This window comes from Syngnathus typhle, linkage group LG21 (assembly GCF_033458585.1).
Source record: "Syngnathus typhle isolate RoL2023-S1 ecotype Sweden linkage group LG21, RoL_Styp_1.0, whole genome shotgun sequence".
Lineage (NCBI taxonomy): Eukaryota > Metazoa > Chordata > Actinopteri > Syngnathiformes > Syngnathidae > Syngnathus > Syngnathus typhle.
In genome coordinates, this window is record NC_083758.1 from 2416165 (window position 1) to 2444155 (window position 27991).

The window sequence follows — 27991 nt, forward strand, 5'->3', positions numbered from 1 at the left end:
TGATTTGGGTCATGGTCCTGCTGGACTGTAGGGAGGTGCTGGTGAGCTGTCTGCCCAGCCACGGCTCTTCCCTTCACGGACACTAAGCCAACAACGCCTGGTTAAATCCTCCATCCTCCCCCCATCATCCCTCCTTCCTCTCTTCTGATCCCTCCCTCCCCCTCATCGTCGGGCCTTCGCCGGTGCGGTGCCACGTTGCTTAGAAGGACTTAACCAAGTGGTGCCAAAACATACCCATGCAGATCATATTCTGCTCTTAATATATCTTTAAGGTTCTCGTCAAAGTCTTTGCTGCAGTTAAAATATAGCATTTAAACCCACAAGGTCAACTTCCACACGCATATGTTTGCCTCAAGGGACAGTTTTGTTCAAACGTTAGGGTGACTGTCACAACGATATTCTGTCTGTATGCTACTGCCATCTAGTGGCCGCTCCATAATATAAGTCCCTTAGGTTTTGTTGACTGAAGCTACTGTGCTTTATTTATATTTGGAACATCTGAAAATATACATCTTGACCATGATATACTAGCACATATTTACATTCTTAAAAAAACATTAAATGGGGAAGTCTTTTGGTTTTCAAGAGCAACAATGTGTCCTACTCATAGAAACATGGAGGTCGATTGAATGAATACAAAACACACATTCTAATAATTATAGCTTTTGTTTCCTGAAATGCATGTAAACATTTGCAGGACTATCAAAAACTATATACAGGGTAAAATATACTAATAATAGAGGTGTAATAAATTAGACTGTTGTTGAAAAGTTTAGTTTAATAGTTGATTATAAAAAGTGAAACTTTCCACCCAATCGGCCTCGCAGGAAACGAAATGGATAATTGCACAATAAATTGTAAAATGCATTTCTTTCTGAATAAAAGTGTCCTAAATGTTGATCCGATTGCATAATTTATGACATCATAAATCAACATAACTATACTGGTCTACGTTTTGTGTCACGGATGGAATGGAGCAGGGCGACCAAATGCAGCTTGGACCAGAATTTATTGGAGAACTCAAAGACAGACTATAAGAAGCTCGACTAGGGACAAGACTAACTGAACAGAAAGACAAGCTAAAGACAGGAACGACGACGACAGACGAGACGTGAACACATTACGACAACAATGACCCGACGGGGAGTGAGGGGCAGACAGGACTTAAATACAAAACAGGTAACAAGAGGTAGATGACTGTGGTTACATTGATTGAGGTGACACAGGAGGGGAGGAATGACGCGAACAGAAACCATGGCAACCTAGACACATAGCAAAACTGGGGACGAGACGTGACATTTTTCCTTTTTTCCCGAGACTTTGTTTCAATAGAAATGCACCACCTGGAATCCCCTCAAGCATCTGAAAGCCTTAGAGTCTAGCTTTCCCATGTCCATTAAGTTGTTCTCTAACTGCACTTGGACCAGTTCGCTGAGACCGGTGCTCGCTTGACCCCAACAAAAGGCGTCCCGGGGCACCGAATGGATCTTGTTGTGAGTTAGCACCACCAAGTGGAGGCCACGTGGTAGTTGTCTGGGTACCTGGCGCAAGACGTTGTGGCAAAGGTCCAACTGGTGCAGGGCAGGCAAACTCAAGAATGCACCCGGGACTACTTTAGAGATCTTATTTCGGGCTAGTCCTAGGTGTTCTAGGTTTTTCAAGGAGTTGAAAGCAACTCTTCTAATCGCGGAGATGACGTTGCCCTCAAGGTTTAAAGTTTTGATCGACGAGGGAAGGTGCCGGGGAACTTTTTTGAGTCGATTGCCCTCCAGGTTCAAGCTCTCCAGGTGGGTGGCTTTGACCAGAGCATCTGTGGGTAGGCCCTTGTTGCTCAGTCGGTTGGCACTCAGGTCCAAAATCACCAGCTGGGATTTCCCGTTAAATGCTTTGCTGCTGAAATGTTCGATGAGATTCCCTCTGAGGTACAGCTCCTTGATGGACAGAGGCAACCCATGGGGAACGGTCGTCAGTTGGTTGTGGTCTAGGTTCAAAGTCCTCAAGTAGTGCAGAGGAGAAAACACGGCATCCGGAAGAGATCCCGATTCGTTCCCCAGACTGTTGTTGCTGAGGCTTAACACCAAAAGGCCAGGACAACGAGTCCAACATGACTCCGACATCACCCTCACACGGTTGTTGTCCAGTCGAAGCTCCTCGAGGGAAGCCGGAAGGTCCGTCGGTATGCTCGCCAGCAGGTTCTGATCCAGGTATAGACGCTTCAACGCTGGGATGCCCTCAAACGCCCCTTCCACGGAGCCATCTGTAAGGTGATTTTTACTCAGGACTAGGAACTCCATGGAGGTGTATCCCCGGAGGAGATCCAGCTGAATGCTGTTGATGTGGTTGTTCATCAGGAGGACGTAACGGGAGCTGTAGGGGATGCCGTACGGGATCTTGTCCACCAATTTGTCTGAACACTGGACCACCCTGGAAAACAGGCAGATTTTTTTATTGGGTTGCAATACAATTTTCATTGGGCATTTCTATGAACTCTGCCAGGCAACAAATGACCAAGCAGACTCTCCAACTTCTCCCTTAACGTTTTATGTTTGAATGGAATATTAACAACGGATTTTTCAACCAATGACTCTTTTCAGAGAGGCAAACGTCTTCTGAGACTAATATCCTATCCAGTTTTAATTTATTTAATGACCTAAGAATGAGAAGACTGAGATGCGTGAGAATATTCACGGGAATTTCTTACCCTCCATAGCAGGCACAATCAGGAGGACAGTAGTTATCCAGGAAGTAAGGAAAATGCTCCATCTTTTTAGTCTTCATTTCTTTGGTTTGCTTTCTAACATTCTTTTTCCTTCCATTTCCCTTTTTGCGATTTTGAATAGTCTTTTTGATCTTGTGTAGTTCGACTGAAGGTTTGGTCACTTTATTTTGGTCGTACTCTCCTTTTTCAATGATGGCGTTTGTTGTTCTTGTGTCTAGAGTGTTCCTCACAGGTTGGATTTCAACATCTGGACTAATCTGTTCAGAATAATGTCTTGGAGTTTGTAGCACCTCTGTGAGGATGTCTTCCATCAGTGAGATGGACTTGTGGTTTTTGGGAGTCACTGTTGAGGAGAGAATGGGAGCTTCGGGATTGGATTGAGGAGTCGGAATATCACTATTTGATTTGTTTTGAATCGCCTCGTGAGGGACGATCCCTGCCACAAGCATGCCCTCCTGCTCTTCTTTCAGTGCGTCTCTCTTGGCATCTTTGCTCTCCTCTTTTGTCTTCGTTAACTGTACCATGTCAATGTTCAAAACTTGTCCTAAAATTACAAGATTAAAAACATGAGAAAGATTTCTATGAGCATGGATGGCTTATTATACATTTTTTTTTGTACTTACTTGGTTGTGGGATGGACAAATGTAAAGGCGCTATGAAGAGTAGCAACACGAGTGTGAGAATTTCCATTTCATTGGCTGGCATCAGAATAATGTTGAGGGTGGTCAGATGGAAAACATGCAAAATATAAGATAAAACAAATCAGTTATTGTCATATTGGTAATAACTTTTTTTAATATACCGTAATTTTCGGACTGTAAGTCGCACCGGAGTATAAGTCGCACCAGCCATAAAATGCCCAAAAAAGTGAAAAAAAACATATATATGTATATAAGTCTCTCCTGAGTATAAATCGCCCCCCCACCCAAACTATGAAAAAAAACGCGATTTATAGTCCGAAAATTACGGTACTACAAATGTTTTAGCATTTTAGATTTAGTTTGTTGTTTCTTATATAGTATTTTTTATTGCCACAATTATTAAATATTATATTTGTATTCAATTTGTTTTCATAGACAAATACAGTTAAAAATAAAGTTAACTATCAGAAATTAACAGTTTTTTTAAGATTACACAATTACAGGACCGTTTGATTTTTTTAATTCTTCAAAAAAATAATACAACCACTTTACATATATTATTAAAATGTGATTATATTTTGCAATATTGAATTACATTAAAAAAAATTATTGGCTAGAAATCACATCATTTTCTCATGCCTCATAATGAATCATAGAAGCCCAAATATGGCTTGTTCCATCAGAAAGACTTACAATTACAGAAGACAAATTGAATGAAAACGTTAAGCAATAACAATACCTGATGTTTAACTCCTTGTGTGTCCGTGTGTGCAGTTTGAGCCGATGCCTGCCTCGGTTTGTGTGCGTTTGCCGTACAGAACCGCCCAGACTCAACAAGTCAACCTTTGAACCGCACACCACCGCCATCACCACCCCCTCTCCAAGACCGCAGATGACCATAAATGATGCATGGTCACACTCAAGATGCCTTTTTGGAGAAGAGGATTGTCGCACGTACCCTCAATCTAAGATCAATGGCGGGAAAGGAGGGCAGGCCCATATAGGAGGTCAGAGGGGACAATTGTTTTTTTCTTTTCATTTTCTGTTGTTTTTACAGGGCTGCTGCTTGGAAGTTAACATCCTGGTGTGGAGATGAGCCTGGCGACAACCTTTGACCTCTGTGCTCATTCAGGAAATCTAGACCAATGCTACTAATTTGTATCAAATAAATGGCTGTGTTAGATTTGAATGCATGAGAATGCGTAAAATATAACTTAAACTTGATATTAGTTTGCCAGATAAATCTCCAAAGATGCTGTAAATGTTTTTTATTCTGACATAAACCAAAATCAGGAGGTGAGTCATTTTTTGAGAAAGGAAGAAAGAGAGAATATTAATGGAGTGAAGATCACAATAAAATAAAAATAATTCATGAACATTGTTTCTAGAACGTGTTTGACTTTTTACGCACAAATCAATCACATTTTGGAAAACCAGAAGCCACAAAACAGCATAAACCAAAAATTAATTGAAAAAAAAAAGATTGTTTGCCATAATAAAAAAAAACTGAAGTTGCAGAACAATTTGTAAAAAAATTTTTTTCACTTATATGCTGTAATAAATTAATTTGCTAAATTTAAACAGTCATAATAAAGAATATAAATTAAATTGAATGAAACTAAATTCAAATAACTTGATTGAAGTCTGAGAAACTGTCCCAAACTACCGAGATGTCACACAAACTTACTCGATCCTACCCTCTGGCGTAAAAAGGCCACAAATGCTCGACACCAAAACTAAAAATGGAGTTCCATTATAATCCAGCAGGGGGTAGCACAGGCCTACATAGGAGATGCACACGAGTCGAGTTTGTATTTATTGCATAACACATATGGCATTTGTCATGAAATAGGTTTTAAATGGTAAATATTACACAACCACACATGTACATCTGACTAGTCCTCATTTAAAAAGTAAAAAAAAAACCTCAAACGGCAGCTTTCACTTCCGTATACATGCTTTTATGTTGAAATCGTTGTGAGTGATTAGCAATTTATCATTCTTTTACAACGTCTTCATTGGAACAGAAGCTTCCAGAAAAATTGCTCCACATTCAAAAAATGACGCAAGGCCATGTCGAATATTATTTATGCTGATTTTTTTTCTAGCACATCAGAAAGTATTTAAATGTTTTTGTGTTTTGTTTTTAGGTTTGCCCTATAAAAGCTTGCGCAATATGGCTTTAATTATTTAATTACAAGGGATGGTAATTATTAGCGATGACGTTTACAAAGTAATCCACCTGTTTTGGAACTTAACCCATGATTCACAAATAAACATGTCATTAAATAATGAATATAATAATTGTTAATAATGTAAAAATCCAATGTGCTACATAAAATATGACGGTCAATTTGGAATCAGTACAACACACGTGTGCAACAATGTGATAATGTTGACAAAATAATCAAAATTGACAGGACACTGAAGTTTGATTGACAGCGACACCTCCGAGCCAGGCCGAATTTAGCCCTTCCCTCACCCCCATCTGCTTGTCCTCTGGCTGAAGCCTCATTGGTGAGGTTAACAAGGGCGAAGGCCAAGGGTCGCAGACTGTGATTGATTTTGTTGGCTAAAAGCGCTGCCTCCACATGGGTGTGAGCTCACACAATGGGGCTTTTTTTTTTTTTTAACTTTCCTGCTCCTCCACATTCCAAATGAACAAAAGATAATTTTTCAGTTTTCAGCATGTTATGACATGTCATCTCGAGTTCGGGAACACTATTATTTGAGGCGACCTCAATGCAGCTCCATTACTAAGAAGAATCACAATTACATCTTGGGAGTATCCTTATATTTCCCTTGCCAGAGGAGAAAATTGTGTTTTCGTCCGAGGAACTAGCGAATGCTGTCTTCGCCATGCCTGCAAATCCAAATATTATTCCGCTCACACTCGGAAGACTCGCCATGTTGTCTTAACCCTGCCCAGACTACCTTCCAATCAAATAAAATGTGTTTCCATGTACAACAGGCTTGTGGGAGCACCGGGAGAGCAAGAGAACTGGATTTAAGGTTTCTTTTTCTAAGAAAGGTTTTGTTTACAGTTCTTCCTTTGGGTTCCACATCATCGTCTTGCAAGCTAGCACAAGTGCTTGTTTCTTTCATGTTAGTGAACAACATAGTGGGTCATTGTGCCCCAATCCATGACATCCGGCTATGGAAGAGGTTGATCCAAACAACAGAAATTGGCCAAACGGGTACAATTTGTGGAAATGGCGCAAAGGTTGCAGGCCAGAATATGAAGGATGTTAAAGTTGGAGCTATTAATGCTCTATGATGCATGTTGAACAATTCGAACGCTGCATCCTCTGTCATGAACATGTTCATGCTCTGCAAGCTATTTTGTGTTTGTATCAAGCTACTTGCAATCTGCAGACGTGCAACATGTGTGAAAGGCGTGTACAGAAATGCATAATATACTTATAAGGCTTATATTGTCTCAGGAGCAGATGGGCAAACAAAGCTGGGCTTGCTGATTTGGGTCATTGAATTCCCCATTAAGGGCTACATAACATTAAGGAAAATCCTCCAGTTAATCTGCAATATTTCTTATCAAAATCATGGAAAATCATAAAAGACTATACAATGAATGACTGTTGTTCGATAAATGCAGGGTCATTGTTTATTTTCCTGCAATTTTCCACATTTTGACATTCTTTTAAACCCGGAAGTGATCGTGATAAACAAATACGTAGTTGGAAAACCCCCACACAGTTTGGTTGAAAAAATCTTGTAAAACTATACAACTGGCATTTCTTTTTAAAATACATAATATACAAGTGAGTGCATGTATTTTGTATTCGCAGCGACAGGGTTTTGTTGTGACATCCCGCTGCTTTTCAATGGAACAGCTGTGCGCGTGTGTTTGTGGACGTGTGTGTGAGCGCGTCCCGACATGGCGCAGGCTGCCTAGCAACTGGCCTCCCATTGGTCCACTTTCCTCCCCCACTGGCCAATGGTGTGAGAGCCACGATGCGGAAGTTAAAGGCTGACAAAAAACACAACAGAGCCTCTTGGAAAAGACGTGGGGGGGTTCGGCGGATGACAAGAATAACACTCGACACTGTGAGAAAGTTCTGTCTAAACAGTTAAACGTTGTGTTGTTTTTTTTGTTAATGACACAAAAATTCCAGACAACTTTCAAAGCAGTTAAAAGGTAACTCAATTTCCACCAAATAGACCTTATAGTTTTGCTTAAGTGATATCTGTGACATTTTCAAAAGTCAAATACAAAACAGACTAGATGCAATTCTTATTGAACCTGTGCATGGTTAAATGCAGTAAAATCCAAATGAATACTTTTCTTATGGCCATTTGGAGTAACTAAAAAGGTGATGACTTTATTTGTCACAGGCTTTTCAACTTGGCAAGTTGAGACGTGCCAGAGTCGAACCTGCATTTGCAACAGCTTGGTGTGGGCTTTTGTGGGATTTGAGTCTCATCTCAGGGGGATCAGGGGTGTTTGTTTTTGCTGAGGGCCATGACGCACGTGCTAGCTCGCCGGGGAGGCAGGAACAAGAAACGTTGCAGGACTTTTGTGGACTGTGTGCATGTTGTTGATAAAATACCTCATTTGTTCTGTAATCTCCCTTCAGAATTTCATGGAACCGCAGTTAAAACTTCTTCTGCAACCAACACGACTTCAAGTGAGGTGAAAAATTGCACACAGTTGTTCACAAATAGGGCGGCTCGGTGGGGCACTGGGTAGCACGTCCGCCTCACAGTTAGGAGGGTGCGGGTTTGATTCCACCTCCGGCCCTCCCTGTGTGGAGTTTGCATGTTCTCCCCGGGCCCGCGTGGGTTTTCTCCGGGCACTCCGGTTTCCTCCCACATCCCAAAAACATGCTTGGTAGGCCGATTGAAGACTCCAAATTGTCCCTAGGTGTGAGTGCGAGTGCGAATGGTTGTTTGTCTCCGTGTGGCCTGCGATCGGCTGGCAACCGGTTCAGGGTGACCCCCGCCTACTGGCCGATGACAGCTGGGATAGGCTCCAGCACTCCCGCGACCCCCGTGGGGACTAAGCGGTTCAGAAAATGGATGGATGGATGGATGTTCACAAATACTGGTTTGCATTTGTCAACATCATTGTAGCAAATCCCATTTTCTGTGAAAATATCTGCTCGGTTGCGTCATTAATGGCTGTATGAGGGAAACATAAAATGGCAAAGTGGTGGAGAGTAACTGACAGTGGGAATGAAAATCAGCAATAATCATGATGATGACGATGACTAATGCAAGTTTCGTGATTAACTCAAATAAACATGAGTTAAAGTCTACATAAACTAATTACATACCAAATATTGACATTTTCCACTGCAGTAACCATTAATACCATTAAAATGATTCTTCACGCAATGATAACGTTTGCATGTAGGTCAACCGACGTGCTGACTTGAATTCTCATCGTCATTACGGGACTGGTGAGATGTGACTTGGCATCAGATGTGTTGGCATGCGAGCAGATTTTTAAATGAAAGTGTCTCACATGAGAAGCACGTCGATTAGTCGCCTGTGGCAAATGATGTTTTCTTCTCACACGGAAGCCAAACTAAATTGAACATGCGTGTCAAGGAGGGAGCAGATTAATGGAACAGGAGCTCTGTAGAATCAGGCCTGGCACAATCCAATACTTTTAGAATTTATCGATTATTCTATCAATCGACTAATTGGATACAATTTTGTGCATGTAGGTGTATTACAAAATCATTTACTATTGTTTATTGGGTATTTTCTTAATGATAAAAACAACTAAATAACAAATAACACACTAGGGATTAATTTTGTACTAACCACACATTTTGAAACTGATTCAGTTACTGATGCGGTTATTGTTAGAAGAAGTAGAATCGGGTGTTGTTTTGAGTGGAACAAAAGTTTTCATGAAAATACAAAGTTGATTACTGTGTAAAATAAATTACTGTTGAAGATAACGGAGGATGTTAACACTTATAAATTAAAATGGCTCTAAATGATTATTCAATTATTAAGATAGTTGTCGATTAATTTGATAATCTGTTATTTGTCAATTAAATCAATTTTGACAGCTTTAGTGGACTGCCCTACAAGATTTCATTCTATATGTAGGCATTGGGATACATGTTTGGAAGTTGATTCTACATTTATTCTCAAAACAGAATTTATTTTTGGTATTAGAATTACACTCACTGGTACCAAGAATCGGCCGCACGGTAGGCATATCCGCCTCACAATTCAGAGGGTGTGGGTTCGATTCTACCTCCAGCCCTCCCTGTGTGGTGATTGCATGTTCTCCCCGTGCCCGGGTGGGTTTTCTCCAGGCACTCTGGTTTCCCTCCACATCCCCAAAACATGCATGTTAGGCCGATTGAGCACTCCAAATTGACCATAGGTGTGAGTGCGAGTACAGATGGTTGTTCGTCTCCGTGTGCCCTGCGATTGCCTAGCAACCGGTTCAGGGTGTCCCCCACTTACTGCCCGATGACGGCTGGGATAGACTCCAGCACGCCCGCAGTCCCCGTGGGGACAAAGCGGTACAGAAAATGGATGAATGGTACCAAAAATCAACAATTTTCTACTTTTCAATGGATAAAATCAACACAGAGCCCCACATATGAAACAATCAGCATTGTATTCTCATTGCATTGCCCAGACAATCTGATCTTAATCCATAGTCCAGTCCTGGATCATCATCATGTCTGCTTCACTTCACCTTTTTTGCGAACAACAGATGACAGGTGTGATTCCCAGATTATTCCGCTTCAAATCAAAACAGGTCATTTAGCCCGGAAGTCGATGCTGTTGCGGCTGAGTCTTGCTATGACCTTTTGTCACTTTTAATTTCACAAATGTGGTTTTAGATGAAGGCAAACTGAGCACAGTTCCGTGACTCTTTTGTGAAACTCCCCAGCAGACCTCCCATTAGCTTCATGATCTCATTTTTTTCTGTCCCATGCTCTGTGAAAAATGTGCTGAAATGCAAAATGCACTTTTCTTTTTTCACAGGCGGGGCCTTCAAAGACTTTCCCAATGGTCATCTGACTCATGGAGGTCACCATGGCTCTGAAAGGAAGTACTATAGCAGGTAAGTGACTCATGCACACGTAAACAAAAGACTCTTTCATACTTGCTATCTGAGCTGTCTTTATCCCAGCTCAGTGGCCTATGTGAAAGGTATATAATCAGCCTGCAAATTGTCCGTATTTTCAAAATTATAGGCATCCATTTCAGAAAGGACCAATTGAACTGGGGCATTGTCATGTCTGACATTTACATATTCACCCAGTAGATGCAACTTCCTGCTTTTAGATAATTCCAGTAATAATTACAGACATGGTGATGTCATCGTGACAATAAGAATTGCTTTCAACAGAAAGAGGTGTGGGCTGATTACAAATATGCCTCAGAGATGTCAAAATGAATCAATTAATCAACAGCAAATCATCAAATTAATCGCCTTGTATTCTAATAATCAAGTAATCGTTTAAAACTCTTTTTTTAACTAAAGATAGTCTAAAGCTTCTCATTTCAGGCTCTCAAAAATAATTCTCTGAAAGCAGATTCGTTTATCTTTTGTTTAATCAAAATAAGACATTTGCAGACATCTGTTTACTTTAGAAAACAATGACTATAAATCCCTCTTGTCTGATATTGCTTAGCTATGTAGTTAGTTTAGAAATACTAAATAATGCTAATAAACAAAGATAATTTGTTATTAAAGAGTAAATGGGAAACAAATGTTTCAATCCAAACAAAATTGTATCCAAATAAGTGATGGAATAATCAATAGAATAATCGATTTTAAAATTATTTAGCCATAGTGCCATTATGTAGGGGTGAGTTGTGTGTAATGTCAAGTTTACCACCCGAAATGCACTGGCTAAGTCCTTTGTGTTGGAAGCAGTTGTCGCTATCCCATACGCTGACGTCGACACATTTTATGTGTGTAGCCATGAAGACTGCGTGAATGCGCACTGCAGTCTTTTACATGTGTCCTCATGTAGTACAACTACCGTAAATTTCGGACTATAAGTCGCGTTTTTTTTCATGGGTGGGGGGGCGACTTATGTGTTTTTTTTTCAAAAATTTTCAAAGAAAAAAAGTAAAACCGCGATAAACGAACCACGATGTAGCAAGGGATTACTGTAATTTGAATTTCAAGTGACGTCAGCAGCGCGACGCGGCGTGGCGCGCCAGTTGTTTACAAAAAGGACAAAGATTGATCACGGGATGGCAAAGATGACGAAGGATTTAAGGATTTGGAGTGACACAGAAGGTTTGAAAAACTATTATGGCTTTTACGCACGCCCGGTCCTACTCTACGGAGCTCTCTATCACCTTCGTGGTTAGAAGTCGGGGGCCGGCGCTCGGCCGGGTGGCTGTCCTGGGACGGTGGATGGGGCTCGGTCATGGCTTTTACACACGCCCGGTCCTATTCTTCCACCTCCGTGGCTGGAAGTTTGTTTTGTTAACTAAAGAGCCGTTTCCCAAACCCACGTTTTTCTTTGTAGTTTGTTAACGCTACAATATAGTTCTATACTATATCTGTGGAATAACAACGAGGCTGACGTCAGGGCGCACGCGCGGCGTTTTTGACAAAGGAGGAGGAATTTGATCGATGGATTTAAGGATTTAGAGTGCACAGATGGTTTGATAATATTATTGCTTATATACCGTTTTTTTCCGTGTATAGTGCGCCCCCATGTATAATACGCACCCTAAAAATGGCATGCTGATGCTGGAAAAAAGCCTGTACCCATGTATAATTTTTATGAATTTTTTTTTATGAATTTCTTTTTTTTTTTTTTTTTTTAAGTCCCAATGATCGTCACACACGCAGGGAGGCAATGGGTCCCATTTTTATAGTCTTTGGTATGGTCTTAACTAGGCTGGATGTAATTTTTTTTGTTGGCGTTGATTTCTCAGACTGCCCATAAACGCACCACCACGCTCCGTGCGCGCACGGGAAAGAGGCGTGCGGACGTGAAAAAGGCGGCTCTGTATGGGAGAGACGTTGAAGAGGAATAAAAACACCCTTGGAAACCAAAACTTGGTGATTTCAAGTTTCATTTTGATGGACATTTGTCACGTCTCGTCCCCAGTTTTGCTATGTGTCTAGGTTGCCATAGTTTCTGTTCGCGTCGCCCCTCTCTTCCTGTGTCACCTCAATCGATGTAACGTGTTTTGTATTTAAGTCCTGTCTGCCCCTCGCTCACCGTCGGATCATTGCATGTGTCATGATGTCTGTTTGCTTTCTGTTCCTGTCTTTGGTAATGTCACCCTGTCTTTTTGTTCCACGACTTTGTCGGTCAGTCCTGTTGTTGGTTTTGTTTTCTAAAAAAAAAAAAAAAAAATTTAAAAAAAATGTAAATAAATTTGTACCCATGTATAATGCGCACCCCAGATTTTAGGACAATAAATTCGTTAAATTTTGCGCACTATACACGGAAAAAAACGGTAATAGTTATTTGATATCTAATTTATATATCGTTATATGGGCCTGTGGAATATTTTGAAGGGCAAGCGCCGTCAGCGGCGCGCACCCATTGTTGACAAAGGACGATCGATGGATTTAATGAATTGGAGTGACACAGATGGTTTTATAAACGTGTTATTTATGTAATAGTTTTTTTTAATAACTCTGAATGTTATGTCAGGCCCGTTCTCAGCTCTTCGTTTGTGTTTATGTCACGTTGGCATACCTATCGTTTAGCCTGTTGTTGCTCGTTCATGTCTGTTCTTGGTGTTGGATTTTGTCGAATAAATTTCCCCCCAGAATGCGACTTATGCTCCGGAGCGACTTATATATGTTTTTTTTCACGTTATTGTGCATTTTATGGCTAATGCGACCTATATTCCGGAGCGACATTTAGTCCGAAAATTACGGTAAACTAAAGTAAGGTAAGTAGTGTTTCACACTTAACATATTTGTGTTTGCATGTTGTTAATTGTTTACATTGTTGAATGAAATTAATTGTCTTTTCCCCAACTTTTCTCCGATTATATCGATCATACATTTTTCCAAATTAACTACTTTTTTATGTAGCGAGTACTTTGAAAACAACAGCTGAAAGAAACATACATAAAAATGATTCAACTAAACGTTATTTATAAAGAACTTTTAAAACAATCAACCTAACATTTGGATAAAACTTCCGACAGATGCACTCTTCCCAGAAGGTGGGACTGATTCCATATTTTCCTGCCTTATCTAAAATATATTTATATTAAGTATACCTCGTTCATTTTCTATCCAAAAACTCCAACTCAAACACCAACATTTCAGAAATGTAAATCCTCTTGAAAGTTAACGATCATTATGTAATGGGTTAGGTTTTTTTTTTAATCACGTTGCTTGGTGACTAATTCATAATGAAAAAAAAAACCCTCCCTCAAGCGGAGAGAGATATTTGCATATGCAAAATAAAAAGCCAGGGAGCGTAAACAATCAGTGGGCTGTTACTAATAAGAGTCTTCAAAGAATAAAAGCACATTAAAAAAATATTTAACATGGATTTCCTGGGTGTGTTTTTTTGACAATGCTTCATTATGACATTCACCAAATGCAGGCTCCTCTTTTCATACTTTTCCTCAATCAAAACGGAGCAAAGACTCGATGATGGAGGGGAAAAAAAAGGAGGCTCGTTGGTTAACGTTAGCCCTGTGCAAACAAAGTACAAATATGAAAGGTGCTTTGGAGAATAGATAATATTGCTGAGCAGAAGCACCCCCCCCACACACACTTTGCCCTCCATTATCTAAAGGTCTCTTTAATCAAACACAGGGTTCACCCAGCCCCAGAAGGGTCCCGGGCATTATTATCTTTAACGGGAATAACACGGCAGGTAAGCAGAGAATAATGTTCCTGAGCAACAGCGGACAGTGAATCGTGTCCATACATAAACAAGTACCGTATTTTCCGGGCTATAAGGCGCACCTAAAAACCTAAAATTTTCTCAAAAGCCGACACTGCGCCTTATAGTCCAGTGCGCCTTATATATGGACCAAATTCCTAAATTTAAACTGGCCCGAAGCATTGTGTCATGATATCAATCATAAGTGGCCCACTGAAGAATCATGAATCAAAAAGACTATGGATCATTATTTTGTGATTATAAAGTAATTTGTTGCGTCTGAAGTTGAAATAAAAAAGATAAACTGGAGAAGGATTTGATTTGGATTAAAAATCTGACATGATGCATTAATGGTGCGCCTTATAGTCCGGTGTGCCTTATATAAGGACAAAGTTTTAAAATGGGCCATTCATTGAAGGTGCGCCTTATAGTCCGGTGCGCCTTATAGTCCGGAAAATACGGTAGTTTAAAAAAAATTAACCGTTTCCCATTTTTAGTCTCGCATGCCTTGTTTACAAAAAGGACAATGCCTTGTCTCGCATGTATCTCAAATACATGCCAAGGCAACAGGTGGCGCTGTAACCCCAAGTGAAGGTGAAGAAGGTCATTTATAGACATAAAGGAGTTCTATTCCAACATATATAACAAAATATAACTATTTGATCAGGTAGCAATGGTTCTTTGTGTGAAAAGCAAATTATTGATTCATTTAAAAGCACTTTTTCCTTTTCCCCATTGCTTTATTTGCTGCTCACAATGTGCGTGATGGACAGCAAGGCCATCTGCCTCTGAGGATGTGCAAACTTGCTTCCAAACTTTGAAAAATAATGGAAAATAAGAAAGAGCATGCTCACCTATCTGCAATTACTTATTTATTTTATTTTTTTATTTTATTTAGTTTGTTCTGTTGCCAATTGTCTTGAGATGGCTTGTTTGCCAAACATGAGCTCTTTTTTGTTTACGCTCCTTATCACCATTTCATAACTGCCTTTCCCTCGGACATTTGCTTCTTTGCTTCCCACACAGCTGATGGAGCTCGACAACATTCGCAATTTTTTATTTTTTGTTATTAAGAAAGTATTGCATTTTTTTTGTGCGCCTTGCTCTTTTCAAAACCACAAATTACTCAAAACTATCCAGGGGCTTGTTTTCCTTCAACATTAGAATAATTTTGTAATGATAACTGACTCGGTGACCTTTACCATTAGAATAATTTTGCAATGATAACTGATCCGGTGACCTTTATGGTAAAAATACGGCCACCACTCGAAGTTGGGTCTTAGCCAGAGTCTTAAGATGTTGCTTCTTACGATATTTTTTTAATTTTTATTCTGCTTTATCTCAAGACGTGACTATTGGATTCGGCACGCCTCATGAATCTCACCAGCTGTTGGTTCAGATTGGTCTGCCCTGAGTCACAAGCTTTAATGCCCGATGTCGAAATCGTGCTAACACAAAAATTAAGTTGGCAGTTGTACGGAAAGTACGCATAGCATTACGTCAACAAGGTGTCATGGTTATGCTACGGTGACCATTAACTGCGGAAACTGGTACTTAATGATTAATCAATTTGAATGAAGTTTCGGTTTAGCGTGGAAACATGTTTTAGTAGTCACGACTCATAACCACAATAAACAAGTTAATAAGTTAACAATTACTTTGTCTAAACGAACATAGCTCATTGGATATCAATGAGTTATATTCGACCAAGTTTGTAATCGTGGAGTGTAATAATTGTAACTCTAATTGAATTTCGATTAATTGCACAGCCCTTACCACAAACAATATGCTAATCAGCTGCTAATTAGAAAATGTTTAGTATTAAATCTAAAAGAACAGACAAATATTCAATTTCACTGCTTTTGATTGAATGAATGAACAAATTATTTAGATGACAAATCACATAAGAAATTTGCGTTACAGGTAAAGCTACATACAGTAGCTCACATCTCCTGTCAGTCATTTTGAAACAAATGAAGCACGTTTATCCCTGTACATAGTAAGACGTCTGTTCTCAGGGCGCCACTTTGCTGCCTTCTGCTTATCAATATGTCCTCCAAAAACAACAAGACAACATAGTGACAGAAAGCAGAGCAAAAGCTGCTTTGAGCGTATGTCAGCGACGCTGCCAGGAGGTAAAACTGCTAGACACACACTGAAAACCTTCAGCGATGACTGAGCGGGCTTGCGGGTGTACTGTTGCCATGACATCTGGAATTTGCAAAAAGATCTTGCTGGGCTTTTGCTGCATGAGATCCCTGCTGACAGCACCGATATGTCATCAGTAAGCAACTATTGTGTGCGCACAGCGTACAACATTGTAAGTCTATTGGGCATTGGTTATCAGTAGTGATGGATAATGAATGCTTCAAATTTGTACCACGAAGCAGTTGTTGTATGTTTTGACTCCTGTAGATTGTCTGATAGACTGTCTTGACATAAACCTCTGTATTCAAGCCAACACTGCCACCTAGAGGAGTAGAAAATACAACAAGTGGTTCATGAAACAAATCTGAAGCTTCATTTTCCCATCACTAGTTATCGGCGTGTCACTATGTGTTAACGACAAGACGTAATGGATTTTTGTTCGATAGTAGCAAAAGCAACTTGATTTTTACTTTATTGTCCAGAGCAGGGGTCACCAACCTTTCTTAAACCGAGAGCTACTTCCTGGGTACCGATTAAGGCAAAGGGCTACCAGTTTAACACACACTTCTGAAATAGCCAATTTGCTCAATTTGGCTTTCATTATGTGTTATTATTGCAATTTCCAGTTCACATGTAAGTGTGATTTTAACAAGAATAGCAAAAATACAGTCAAACCTTGGTTTTTGACCACAATCCGTTCCAGAAGGCGGTTTGAGAAGCGAATCGGTCGAATTCCGAATCTATTTTTCCCATGCCAAATAATGGAAACAAATTTAATCCGTTTCAAGACAAAAAAAAAAAAAAGCCTTTTTAAAGTATTTTTTCATTTGGGCATTTTTGTCCGATCGCGCAACTGCAACGCACCACCAAACGCGCAAACGTAGCGCGTCGCCCACCGCGCAACTGCACCGCGCTGGTCGCATTATTGTGACAGAGCCGGCGCTAAAATTTGGAAAATATTTTTAAAGTCCTGATGTACTTTCCAAAATTTAAGTGGACCTAAGTGCGCAGGGAGCTTAATTTTGTCCGATCGCGCAACTGCAGCCCGCCGCCGACCGCGCAACTGCACCGCGCTGGTCGCATTATTGTGACAGAGCCGTCGCTAAAATTTAGAAAATATTTTTAAAGTCCTCACGTACTTTCCAAAATTTAAGTGGACCTCAGTTCGCAGGGAGCTTAATTTGGTCTGATCGCGCAACCGCAGTGCGCCGGGCGCTCACTGTGTTTTAGAATGGTTTTACTGCTCCCACTTGCTTTCTTTGGAGGCATGATTAGGGGTTAATACAATCCTCAAAGTAATGAAAATACAATAAAAAATGGAGTCAGTCGACATCCGGGCCGCGCGGTCGGGTTTTCTCGGGCCCTTCCCGCGCATCTCGCGAGGTCGACCTCCGAATTTCGTTCGACAACCGAAGCAAAAAAAAAATTCGAATTCCAATTTGTTCGAGAACCGGGACATTCGAAAACCGAGGTTTGACTGTAAAATAAATAGATGTAGCTCACTGACAAGTGCCAATTTTAGAACAGTCCTGCGGGCGACTCATGCGGTCCTCACGGGCGACCTGGTGACCCCTGGTCCAGAGATTGCTTAAACGAATCCTGGAACGTTCAGTACATACTAAAATGTGAAGCAAGCAGAAGTTTGTGTTCACCAATGTGAGAGTCAGAAAGAATTGGGGAATGGAGAACTTTATTAATTCACAGGTTTTGCAATGTGTAATCTGTTTTACCGTCAGGTTATTCCATTTTTTGTTCAGCCCACTCAAACAAAAACCTTTCAAAACAAAGCTTTGCTGGCCCATGACGCAACAACGAGTGTACGGTGAAGCCATCTTTAATTTCTTTGACTCTCTTCGGACCCAACATTGTCTTGAAGTCCCTGGCGGGAAATAAACTTTGCTGGTGTTTTTACAGTGTGGTGCTTGTCCATTGTTTGTTGCAGCGAATACTGCCTGCTGCCTCTGTAATCGGCTTCTGGGTTGCTCAAGCAGCTAGGATTGTGGTATTGACAGACATTTGTAAGCACTTTAAAATGTACTTGCAAAGTTAAAACACTGCAGTTGTTACACTTTTGGGAGTTTGGTGACAAATATTTTGTATTTGGAAAGCCTTTATGTAGTCTTGTGTTTAGTTTTAGGATATAGGTATATGTAAGATAATTATAGTGAGTCTGTTTGAATTCTCAATGCTGTTGAAACTTTGTGTTGCTTATCTCCCAGCAGGTTTCGTCAGAGGGATTAGCGGCAAAGTGGTATAAACAAATTGAGCTAAGGCGCAAACGCCCTAAATTCGTTATGTCAGGCATAAATCACGTTGGGATTAGAAAAAGAAAAACCAAAAAAAAAACAGCAAGGCAACAACACAGAAGAGAAGAAGGAATGTAAGTTTTACATGTTTTGCTTTGACAAATACAGCAAAAAAAAAAATTCCATAGATTATTAAAGCGTACTGAGATACTGAAGTATATTCTGTGATAATTCTCCATTTTGATTAATCTACCCCCTTCCTGTTCATCAGCACAGCTCATCTGGTTAAAATATTTCTCACCCGTTATCCACTTATGACCGTTCCTGTAATCCCGTCATCGGCTACCATCAGCTCAATCACATTTTCCTTGTTGATCCTGCGCTTCCGACGACTTTACTCCCCCGCCTCGCCATTTTTTCCTTCGTCTAGGCACCCTCGGTAGAAATACTAGTGCTGCTTCCTATCCCTCACTACCCCGCGTCGCTTTGGGTTCCCGCATCCTCTCACCTATGATACTGTCACAAACACACTCTGTCAGGGCCTGGAGGTTCATTTGCACCTCTGTAGCAGCCTCCACTGAACTGTTGCTTGGGTCATGGCTTCGACCTTCAGAGAGCCAAGCTACTATGGCAACGGAGCCTTGTCAAAGTCACATTGTGTGCGAGAAATCGGCAGAGTTTGTAGAAACACAATGTGTTGATTTCAAGCTTGTCAACAAAAGACCACTTGGTCTTATCGCTTTTAGAAAAGATAACAACCAGAACAAATTCCATCATAAATGATACCATTGATCTTATTCATGTGGCACATATATGAGGTATTATGTGATTGCTATTGCTCGTAAATGAACTTACAGTACGTCATATCACAGACTCTTTTTTTGTTTGCGCTCAGCTGTAAAGTCTGCATGGCAGTAAAAACCAACCCTTTGTCTCTCTTCCTGGAAAATTGCTTAATAAATGTGACAATAATGGTGTGCTGGATCAACACCAGGTCATCTCACCGAACAATTGAAGCTGTTATATCACATTTGAGGTCGGCGGAACATTGCCTCAAGGTGCGGGTCACCATAGAAACGCTGGATGGTCTTCATGCGTCAGCTGGCCTCTGAATGAGGAAATCCTGTTTGAACGAGACAAAAATCTGATTCTTTCAGACTTGAAGGTTCTTTTAACACATTGCTGTGTATTTTTAATGCTTGCCTGAGCTTGAATATCTAAGTGAAGGACTCATGTTAAAGATGCCCAAACAAACATCCTAGTACTGCAGTATCAAACTTTTCCTGACAATCTAAATAATGATTAATTTTGTATCGTTCATTAATATTCCATTTTCATCTCTGCCGTTCTCACCACAAAAAAAACAAAAAAAATGAAATGTCTATGAATAATTTAATGCAGCAATCAAGGTGCATTTCAGTCACCGAAAAACCTTGATCCTGCACATGCTAGCTTTGCCTTAATATCCTGGACCAGTTCCCTAGACAAAAAAACGAATGAGGAAAAATACACATGAGAAGCTAACCAAAAGCGACAAGCATATATTTCGTCTGGAGTTAGCACCACTTGTAGAAAATGTGAATCCATCCTCGTGCCGCATCCAGAAATATACTCATGCGTGACAATACAATTAGCGTAAACACGCGATGCCGCCTCGTTCGTATTGCTCGCGTGTCTACAAGCACACAAATTCATACTTTGCCCCATTTCTCTGCATAATGAAGCTCCTCGGTTTCCCAAGTAGGAAGTTTTTCCATTGTTTCCAGCATCCATCACACATGCAAATAATTGGTCTCAAAACATGTTTGCTCTCCAAATTATGACGGCTCACCAGCAATGAACTGTTCAAAATGGTAAAAAGGAAGCATATAAATCTAAGTTTGTGCTGTTGTTGCCCCGTGGTGCCCTACATCTGTCAACTCGTTAGGAACACAAAAACTGAATTCCCCAGTGTGTGTGTCTGCATAGTAACAAATCTCGCCAAGGCACGAGGTAGGGGGGCGGGGGCGGTAAAGCTTAAAGTTGACTGTATGCGAGTATGATTGTCTGGTGCAGTGGATGCAGTCTGCAGGGGGTCTGTTCCTTTTTGTCAACAACTCTCCGTCAACAGCCAATCAGATAATGCGCTAAAATGACCGCCCATGCCCCGGCAGTAACCTCGTAGAAACACACAGACATACTTCACTGCCATGTAAAGTGCAAGCGGACACAGACCAGAGGTGCTCATGACGATCTGACCTCATTTCTTCCCATGTACTATGTATGCCTCCATTTGGGGGGGAGGCTGGAGACAGACATGCATTAGCGGTAGTCTGTTGTCCCCCATGGCCCAGCGTAATGGCATACGCTGAATACAGCGGGCGGGGGGCGCCTCCCGTGGAGACAATGTAGCGTGAACGCTCCGGCTTGTTGTTGGCGTTTGCCCTCCTTCCGTCCTTGTTTGTCCCCCTGGAAGGAAGCCTTAATAAAATCCAACACGGATCCCGTACTTGTTTGCCGTGGAGCACGAGGGGAGGCGTCCCAAGCTGTTCCCAAAATGACACCTTAATCAGTCATTAGGCGTGGGAGACATTCTGCCTTTGTCAAAGGCCGCAATATCACGGCAGCCATAGTTATTGTCTTAAATCGCACCAATATAATGTTTTGTAAAGACAACAAGGTGGGATAACTATGTAATCACAGTGGAGACACAAGTCAACTTAATCACCAGTGAAATGTTTTTTTATTTTATTCATTCAGTCGTTCGCACGTTTGTCTGTCCGCCCGTCCGTTCGTCCCTCTCTTTATTTATTTATTTATTTATTTATTTATTTATTTATTTATTTATTTATTTATTTATTTATTTATTCATTCATTCATTCATTCATTCATTCATTCTTTTATTTGTTTTTTTCAGCTTCTAAGGAAACTCAAGGCCCGGGTGCCAGATAGGGCCCACCACATCATTTTATGTGGCCCGCTAAGACAAATTGTGCATCAAATTCGTGTGTCATTACTAGAATTGCAAATTGTCTTCACTTTTGATAATATCTTTCCTTTGTAAATATTTGACCAGTTTTTACTCCTCTGATTTGAAAGTGAGTTATTTGTCAGTTTGTTTTGTAGCTTTTACTGTTTATGATATGAGGTGCTCATACATTTATTTGCGTTGACAGTCATAATGGCCCTCCGAAAGAAGCTATGACTACTATGCGGCCCGCAAAAAAAACGAGTTTGACACCCCTGCTATAGGGAGTAGCCGAAACGTGTAAAGCAGGTCAAATCTTCCCTATCTGACTAAAAGAATTGTTTAAAATAGTTAACTTAAAGAAGAGAGTATGAACCCTCACAAATCAATTTTTTTTGTTTGATTAATACGATAAAATAGCCTCTGTTTAGATTTTTTTCACTAGACCTGTAAGAGAAACTAAAATCCTAAATACTTTGGTCGTAAATCAATAACTACTGGTGCTGTGGTGATTTTAAAACCTTGTATAGGTTCATGGTCCATGATGGTTGTAAATTTGTTCACCTTTGAATTCCAAAACAATCAACAGACAAGCGTACACTTTAAGTTTCGTCACACTTTCCTCTGAAGCCACATTGCTACATCTGGTACGGTGTTTTTTTTTCAACTCACCATTTTCACATTTATCCTTCCTGCCCAATTAAGTTCCTTGCTGCTCAACACTCCATTTCAACTATCAAGCCTATGAACGTGATTTAGTAAATCATTCGGAGTCAAGGACGCGTTAAAAACAGCGGCGGTACAATAGACCCCGGGGTCAGATCCATTTTCATTTGCCATCACATTTCATAGGCGACTCAATGCAGATAGATTGATTCAGTGCTCCCGCCCGCATTAGAGGAGACACGAGACCTTAAAGGCACACGCACAAAGCAATACGTCTTGATAAAGTGTGTGTGCCAATGAAAATGTATGCAATGTATGTTCTTGCTGATGGCCAATGAAAGAGCCAAAAGGCTTCATTGTAAATACAGTCAATGAAAGTGGGCTGTTTATTCTATTCCAGACAGAAATTTAGAATTTCTTTGCTTCCCAGGTTAAGGGATTTAAACACGCTGAGTTGAGATTATTCAAATAAAGTCCAGACAGTGACACATTGGGGGTGTGGGCTCAGTGAGACTAAATACGGGATTGTCTTTTACGACGTGCTCATTGAATCCGGGAAAACAGCCTGATTGTGCCTCTTGGGATATTGTGCCAGTGAGCGTATTGCATCCATCTGCCTCATCACGACCCCCTCCAAAGATCCCCCTATCGCCTCCCTTGTTTGCCTCATTTCATCTCCAGGTGGGCCTCCTTACAGCCTGCTGCATGCATGTATTAGTGCGACCTTCAAATGTCTTTTAGTTTCCATAGCACCCAGCTTGATGGACACTCAGCGTGTTCATTTGATGTGAATTCCATCTATTTAAAACATCTCTTCTTTCATAAAGGAACCAACAAGATGACGTAAAATGGCGGCGTGATTTAAGACGTATGAACACAGATAAAGGTTGTATTGAATACTCTAGCGTGAGGTTGGCTCCTTTGTTCAGAATTTTCTCTTTGGATCCACGGGACCATACTGTAGCAAGATCCCAAGATAATCAGATGAGATATAAAAAGCAATTTTCCATGTTTTCTTGGGCTGCATTCAGGCTCTAGACATATCAGATTCCAATCCTCAGATCTGATTTTTAGGATTGCACTGTTTCTAGCAAGTTTCCAAATCCGGCCCTGTTCAGAGTGACGTCTGACATCATACAATATATTTGCGACACTGGCAGCACATGAAAGACTTTTTATTGATGGACTTGTTTCGATACATACCCTCGATCTCCCCACAGACCATGCGTTTCCTCTTCTGTCCTAGGACTGCTGTTTTTAGTTTCAGTGTGATCCATGTTTTTACCGCTCCATAATTGGCAGTCTCTGGTCTGGCGCATTGGGTGTTGCATGTGTTTGGAGCTGTTCATACTGAGACTCTGCGATATGAATGTGGTTTCCAGACACTTTCCAAAAATCAGATTCCACGAGGTTTGTGACTGTTCACACTCCAAAAAAACCAATCCGGTTTTAATCTGAATGGGCTAAAAATTGGTATTTGGCTGGCAAAGGCTGTTTGACATCGGAGCATTTTTCATTTAAAACATTCTGGAGACCCCTCAACTATAAGGACAATAGTATGGTGTAGAAGCGATGCCCTAATGGAATAAGGTCTCTAGAAGCTCTTAGTTTCATTGAATTCGTTCCAAAGGGATGGAGTTTTTAACCCCTCTAAGTGGACTGCCAAACTCTAAAGGTGGATTAAGCAGACATCATGGTCATTGAAATGAAACATCATGTTCATATGAAACTGATCAAAGTGAACAAACAATGTTTAGCAGTATTAATCCCCAAAACACAGGCAAGCTTCGACACAGACAGCGGCAGTGCACAGACGGGTGCTGGGATTAGATGTGCGAAGAGTCCGGGATCAGACAGACTCATCAGTGGATACGGATACTGGATTAAAACATATATACACAGTAGGGGTGTAAATCGCGGGTTTTGTCACGATACGATATAATATCGATATAAAGAACTACGATACGATATTTGCCGATATCTTAAAGCCTGCTGCGATTCATTCACGATATATCGCGATATAGTGCTCTACGATCGATTTTTTTTTTTTTTTTTTAATAAAAAATATAGAACAATATCCTGATTTATAACAATTCATACGCAAAATCAACAAGGTACTGCAAACTCTTTATTTAGGAAATTACAAGAGTATTGTAGTATACAAATTCCTTACTTTAACACTGAACTTTGATGTCGTGTTTTTTCTTTAAATGTGCGGCGAGATTTGTGCTCCCTGAATATTTGATCACCGCATGGCAGGATTTACAAACTGCACGTGTCTTGTCCGTTGAGCCATCTTTTCTTTGGAATCCAAAGTGCTTCCAAACGAATGACTTGAAGCCTAAAGGGGAGCAAATTTCCTCGTCTTTTTGGACACTAGCCATAACACCAGCCCAGGAGCCGCGTACTAGTTGTCCCCTCCCCTTTCACGTGCGTGATCTGCTCACAACACAACAACGCCGGGCGCACTGCTCCCGAAAAGAGGAAGCAAGCAACAATGAACTGGATTTCAAAATAAAGTCGCGTCTAATGTCCGAGGTCAAACACGGCGATATAAATCGATGTTTACCTTTAGCATCGATGCCAATAAATCGCAGAGCATTATATCGATTAATCGATGTGTATCGATGTATCGTTACACCCCTAATACACAGTCCTTCCTGTTGACAACCCTTTAATCTAGGAAGGAACTGCATTTTTGGCAGGATATTTATGTTCTGGAAATATGGAAGTCTTTGTCCAGACAATTTGACCAACATTTGGTTGAGCCCAACGCTACCGAGGAGTCAGTCTGTCCCTGATTTATCCGCCGTCGAGTCTTTCATTGAGATTCCAGTATTGGAATTGCCAATGCTCTAGGGCAGTGGTCCCCAACCTTTTTTGCGTCACGGACCGGTTACATGTCAGAAATATTTTCGCGGACCGGCATTTATATAAATAAATAATACATTTATATAAATAAATAAATAAATAATACATTTATAATAAATATATAAATACGATGAAATAAAATGATACGACTGACATCAAAACAAGTACAAATGACAAAAATAAAACTCACCATTACGTTGAATTAGTGGGAGCACTGAGTTTGTTTCTCAGAAACGAGCCGGTCCCATCTAGACGTAATCGGAGACAATGACACCCGAAGTGATTAAGGTTTGTCTTTGATTGCAGGATGCTTGGTCTCCATGTGTTGAAGCAGTTTTGAATGCTTCATTGCCTGGTTAGTTTCCTCAACTGGGGAAACATGTCACGTGACGAGTGTCTTGACCTGAATTAATTGATCGTCGATAATTTTTTTTTTTTTTCTGTGCGGCTTGGCGGCCCGGTACCAAGTGACCCACGGACCGGTACCGGTCCGCGGCCCGGTGGTTGGGGACCACTGCTATAGGGAATAGGTGTGAAACTCAAGGACCGGGGACCAGATACGGCCCGCCACATCATTTTATGTGGCCCTCGAAGACAAATTATCTGCCGACTATACATGTCAATACTGAAATTACAAATTGTCTTCACTTATATAAAATACAAATTTGCTAGCAATTTTTATTACCATCCAACTTTTCAAAGTATTTTAACAATTTTGACTAGTCACCAGTTTGTTGTGAAGCCCATACTGTAAATAACATAAGACGTTAACAGTCATAATGGCCCTCTGAAGAAAAGTATGACTACAATGCGTGGCATGTGGTCTCTGTGTGTCTTTCATAGCCAAGCCAAAAAGGCTGTCATGCAATAACAATTGCCCATCTTACCATACAGACTGAGGCCACTGCATGAGCGTTAATAATGTAATCATCATCCGTCTATCACTTCAGGGAGAAAGGGACAAAATCAAGCCACATCTGTACTACCGTTTTTTTCCATGTATAATGCGCAAAATTTAACTAATTTATTGTCCTAAAATCTGGGGTGCGCATTATACATGGGTACAAAAAAAAAAAAAAACACTTTATTTTTTTTATTTTTTTATTTTTTTAATCCGGATATGATACGGAGGCCGGCATTACAGATGCGCTTTCTTCTCTGCTGTTCACGTCAAACGCGCTCCATACGAACACAATGCTCTCGTATCAGACACTTGCTCGATCACCTGCTCGTTTGCTGTCGCAATGTACCCTACACAAATCCGAAACATTTCTTCGCTATCGAGTTTGCTAGCGCATGCGCAGTGATACTGACCGGCAGAATAACATCCGGTTGTTCCCAAAGATGATCTTTTTTCTGAAAAAATTTTACGTTTACGGACTTAAGTAGGAGTTTAAATTTGGGTGCGTATTATACATGGGTACAGGCTTTTTTTCCAGCATCAACATGCCATTTTTAGGGTGCGTATTATACATGGGGGCGCATTATACATGGAAAAAAACGGTACTTTTTATTTCATGATGTAAAGTTTTCTTACTTTATATATTTTTCGATCGCACCCTGTTTCTACTTCCGTCTTCCCGACCCCAAAATGGTGAGTATCCCCAAAGGCAACCTTTTAAATTTGTCTCGCTAAGTTTGACTTGCGTGTGGATGAAGTGAGAATCCATCAGCTGACGCAAGATCCAGAAATCGCTGTCATATCCACACCCTAGGTAATTGTGTGGTTTTACTGTGTTTGGGAAGTTGTGCTCTTGTGCAGCAGCGGCAGTAATGAAAGCAATTACTACAGCTTCAGCCAACATCTGGGGGCCTTTGTGTGGCGGCGACAAGATGGCCACACACAAGACACGTGAAAACCAACAAGATTGTTGTATCACAGCGTTATGGACATGAGTTTTTTTAAGCGATAAAGAAGACCTTTGATCATGTTATTTTTTTTAAAGACTTTTTTTTTTGCTGAGGAAAGTAACCGCTCAGCACAACAGATGCGTTCATTTCACAGACGTAAACTGCTCTCCTGACGCTCGTTGAGTGATTCATCTTTGCACGGATTTGCACTTGGGTGGCTGTGCTTATTGGCTGCTTTATTATGTGATGATTTACAAGACGACTTACCTTTAGCAAAGTGGTTTGAAAGCTAGCATCTTCAGCATCTAGCATACAGTGAAGATCATACATCTCGACTTTGTAGAACGGTCAAAGTGGTTATTTCAGAACGCTGTCTTGCAGAAAGTCTACCTGGAAGGAAAGATGGGAAAATGAATCTTCAAATTTGCTTCATGAACCAGTTTCATGTATTTGATGGCGCCAAGCTAATTCTTGAACTCCTTCGTTTCTCCATATAGTCTCCATATTTTCTTCCAATTGTCACATCCCGTTCGCTGTACACATTCATGGTTATGCTCATCCTTAAAGAATTGACTCCACCTGTGCTTTTGTAATGTGGTCCTTTAGCATAGGTTGACACCATGGTGATGTATAAGGATGAAGATGATGGTGAAGAAGGTGGGGGTCACAGCGGCTTATGTCAAGATGTTGCCACGGGGTGTAGGAGGCAAACAAAAATAGGTGCACCTTTTCTTGTTTTTTGTGCAAAAATGTCAGCGTGAAAGCCTCCAGATAGGATTCAGGTGTCACATCTATTCAAAGCTTAAAAGCCATGTGACTTCTCATTTGGGGATTGCGCCATTCCCTTGTGCTTTCCTCTCTCAGGGCCATTCAGGCATTTTGAATCCCGATCCATCCTCAGTTGTATGCAAAAATATATTTGCATGAAATACACGGGAAAGGTTTATATTTGGGTAGCGAGGATAGATTCATGGATCATGATGGTAGCTAGCAAATTGCTAACTTTCTCCAAATTTATCAGCTTTTGCTTGGCTGATGGCAAATGTTTCACAATGACATTGGTGTGATGTTTG

The 27991-nt window shown here is 40.7% G+C and overlaps 1 protein-coding gene and 1 long non-coding RNA gene across 3 annotated transcripts; one reads left to right on the forward strand and one right to left on the reverse strand.

Annotated features, from left to right (window-relative positions):
• Positions 1-173: 173 nt before the first annotated feature.
• wu:fc23c09 lies at positions 174-27303 on the reverse strand. Of its 2 annotated transcripts, XM_061268494.1 has the most exons (4): positions 27186-27303; positions 3343-3417; positions 2702-3263; positions 174-2424 (listed from the first exon to the last, which is right to left on the reverse strand). In XM_061268494.1, exons 2-4 carry the CDS (start codon positions 3407-3409, stop codon positions 1326-1328), a joined length of 1728 nt encoding a protein of 575 aa, XP_061124478.1. In that variant the 5' UTR covers positions 3410-3417; positions 27186-27303; the 3' UTR covers positions 174-1325. The 2 variants fall into 2 exon arrangements, with proteins under 2 accessions (XP_061124478.1, XP_061124477.1); XM_061268493.1 differs by lacking the exon at positions 27186-27303 and having other exon boundaries at positions 3343-3799.
• Positions 7337-13118, forward strand: LOC133145238 (uncharacterized). Its single transcript, XR_009710867.1, has 4 exons — positions 7337-7516; positions 7956-8011; positions 10342-10420; positions 12262-13118. It is a non-coding gene; the product is annotated as an uncharacterized LOC133145238 (long non-coding RNA).
• Positions 27304-27991: the final 688 nt, after the last annotated feature.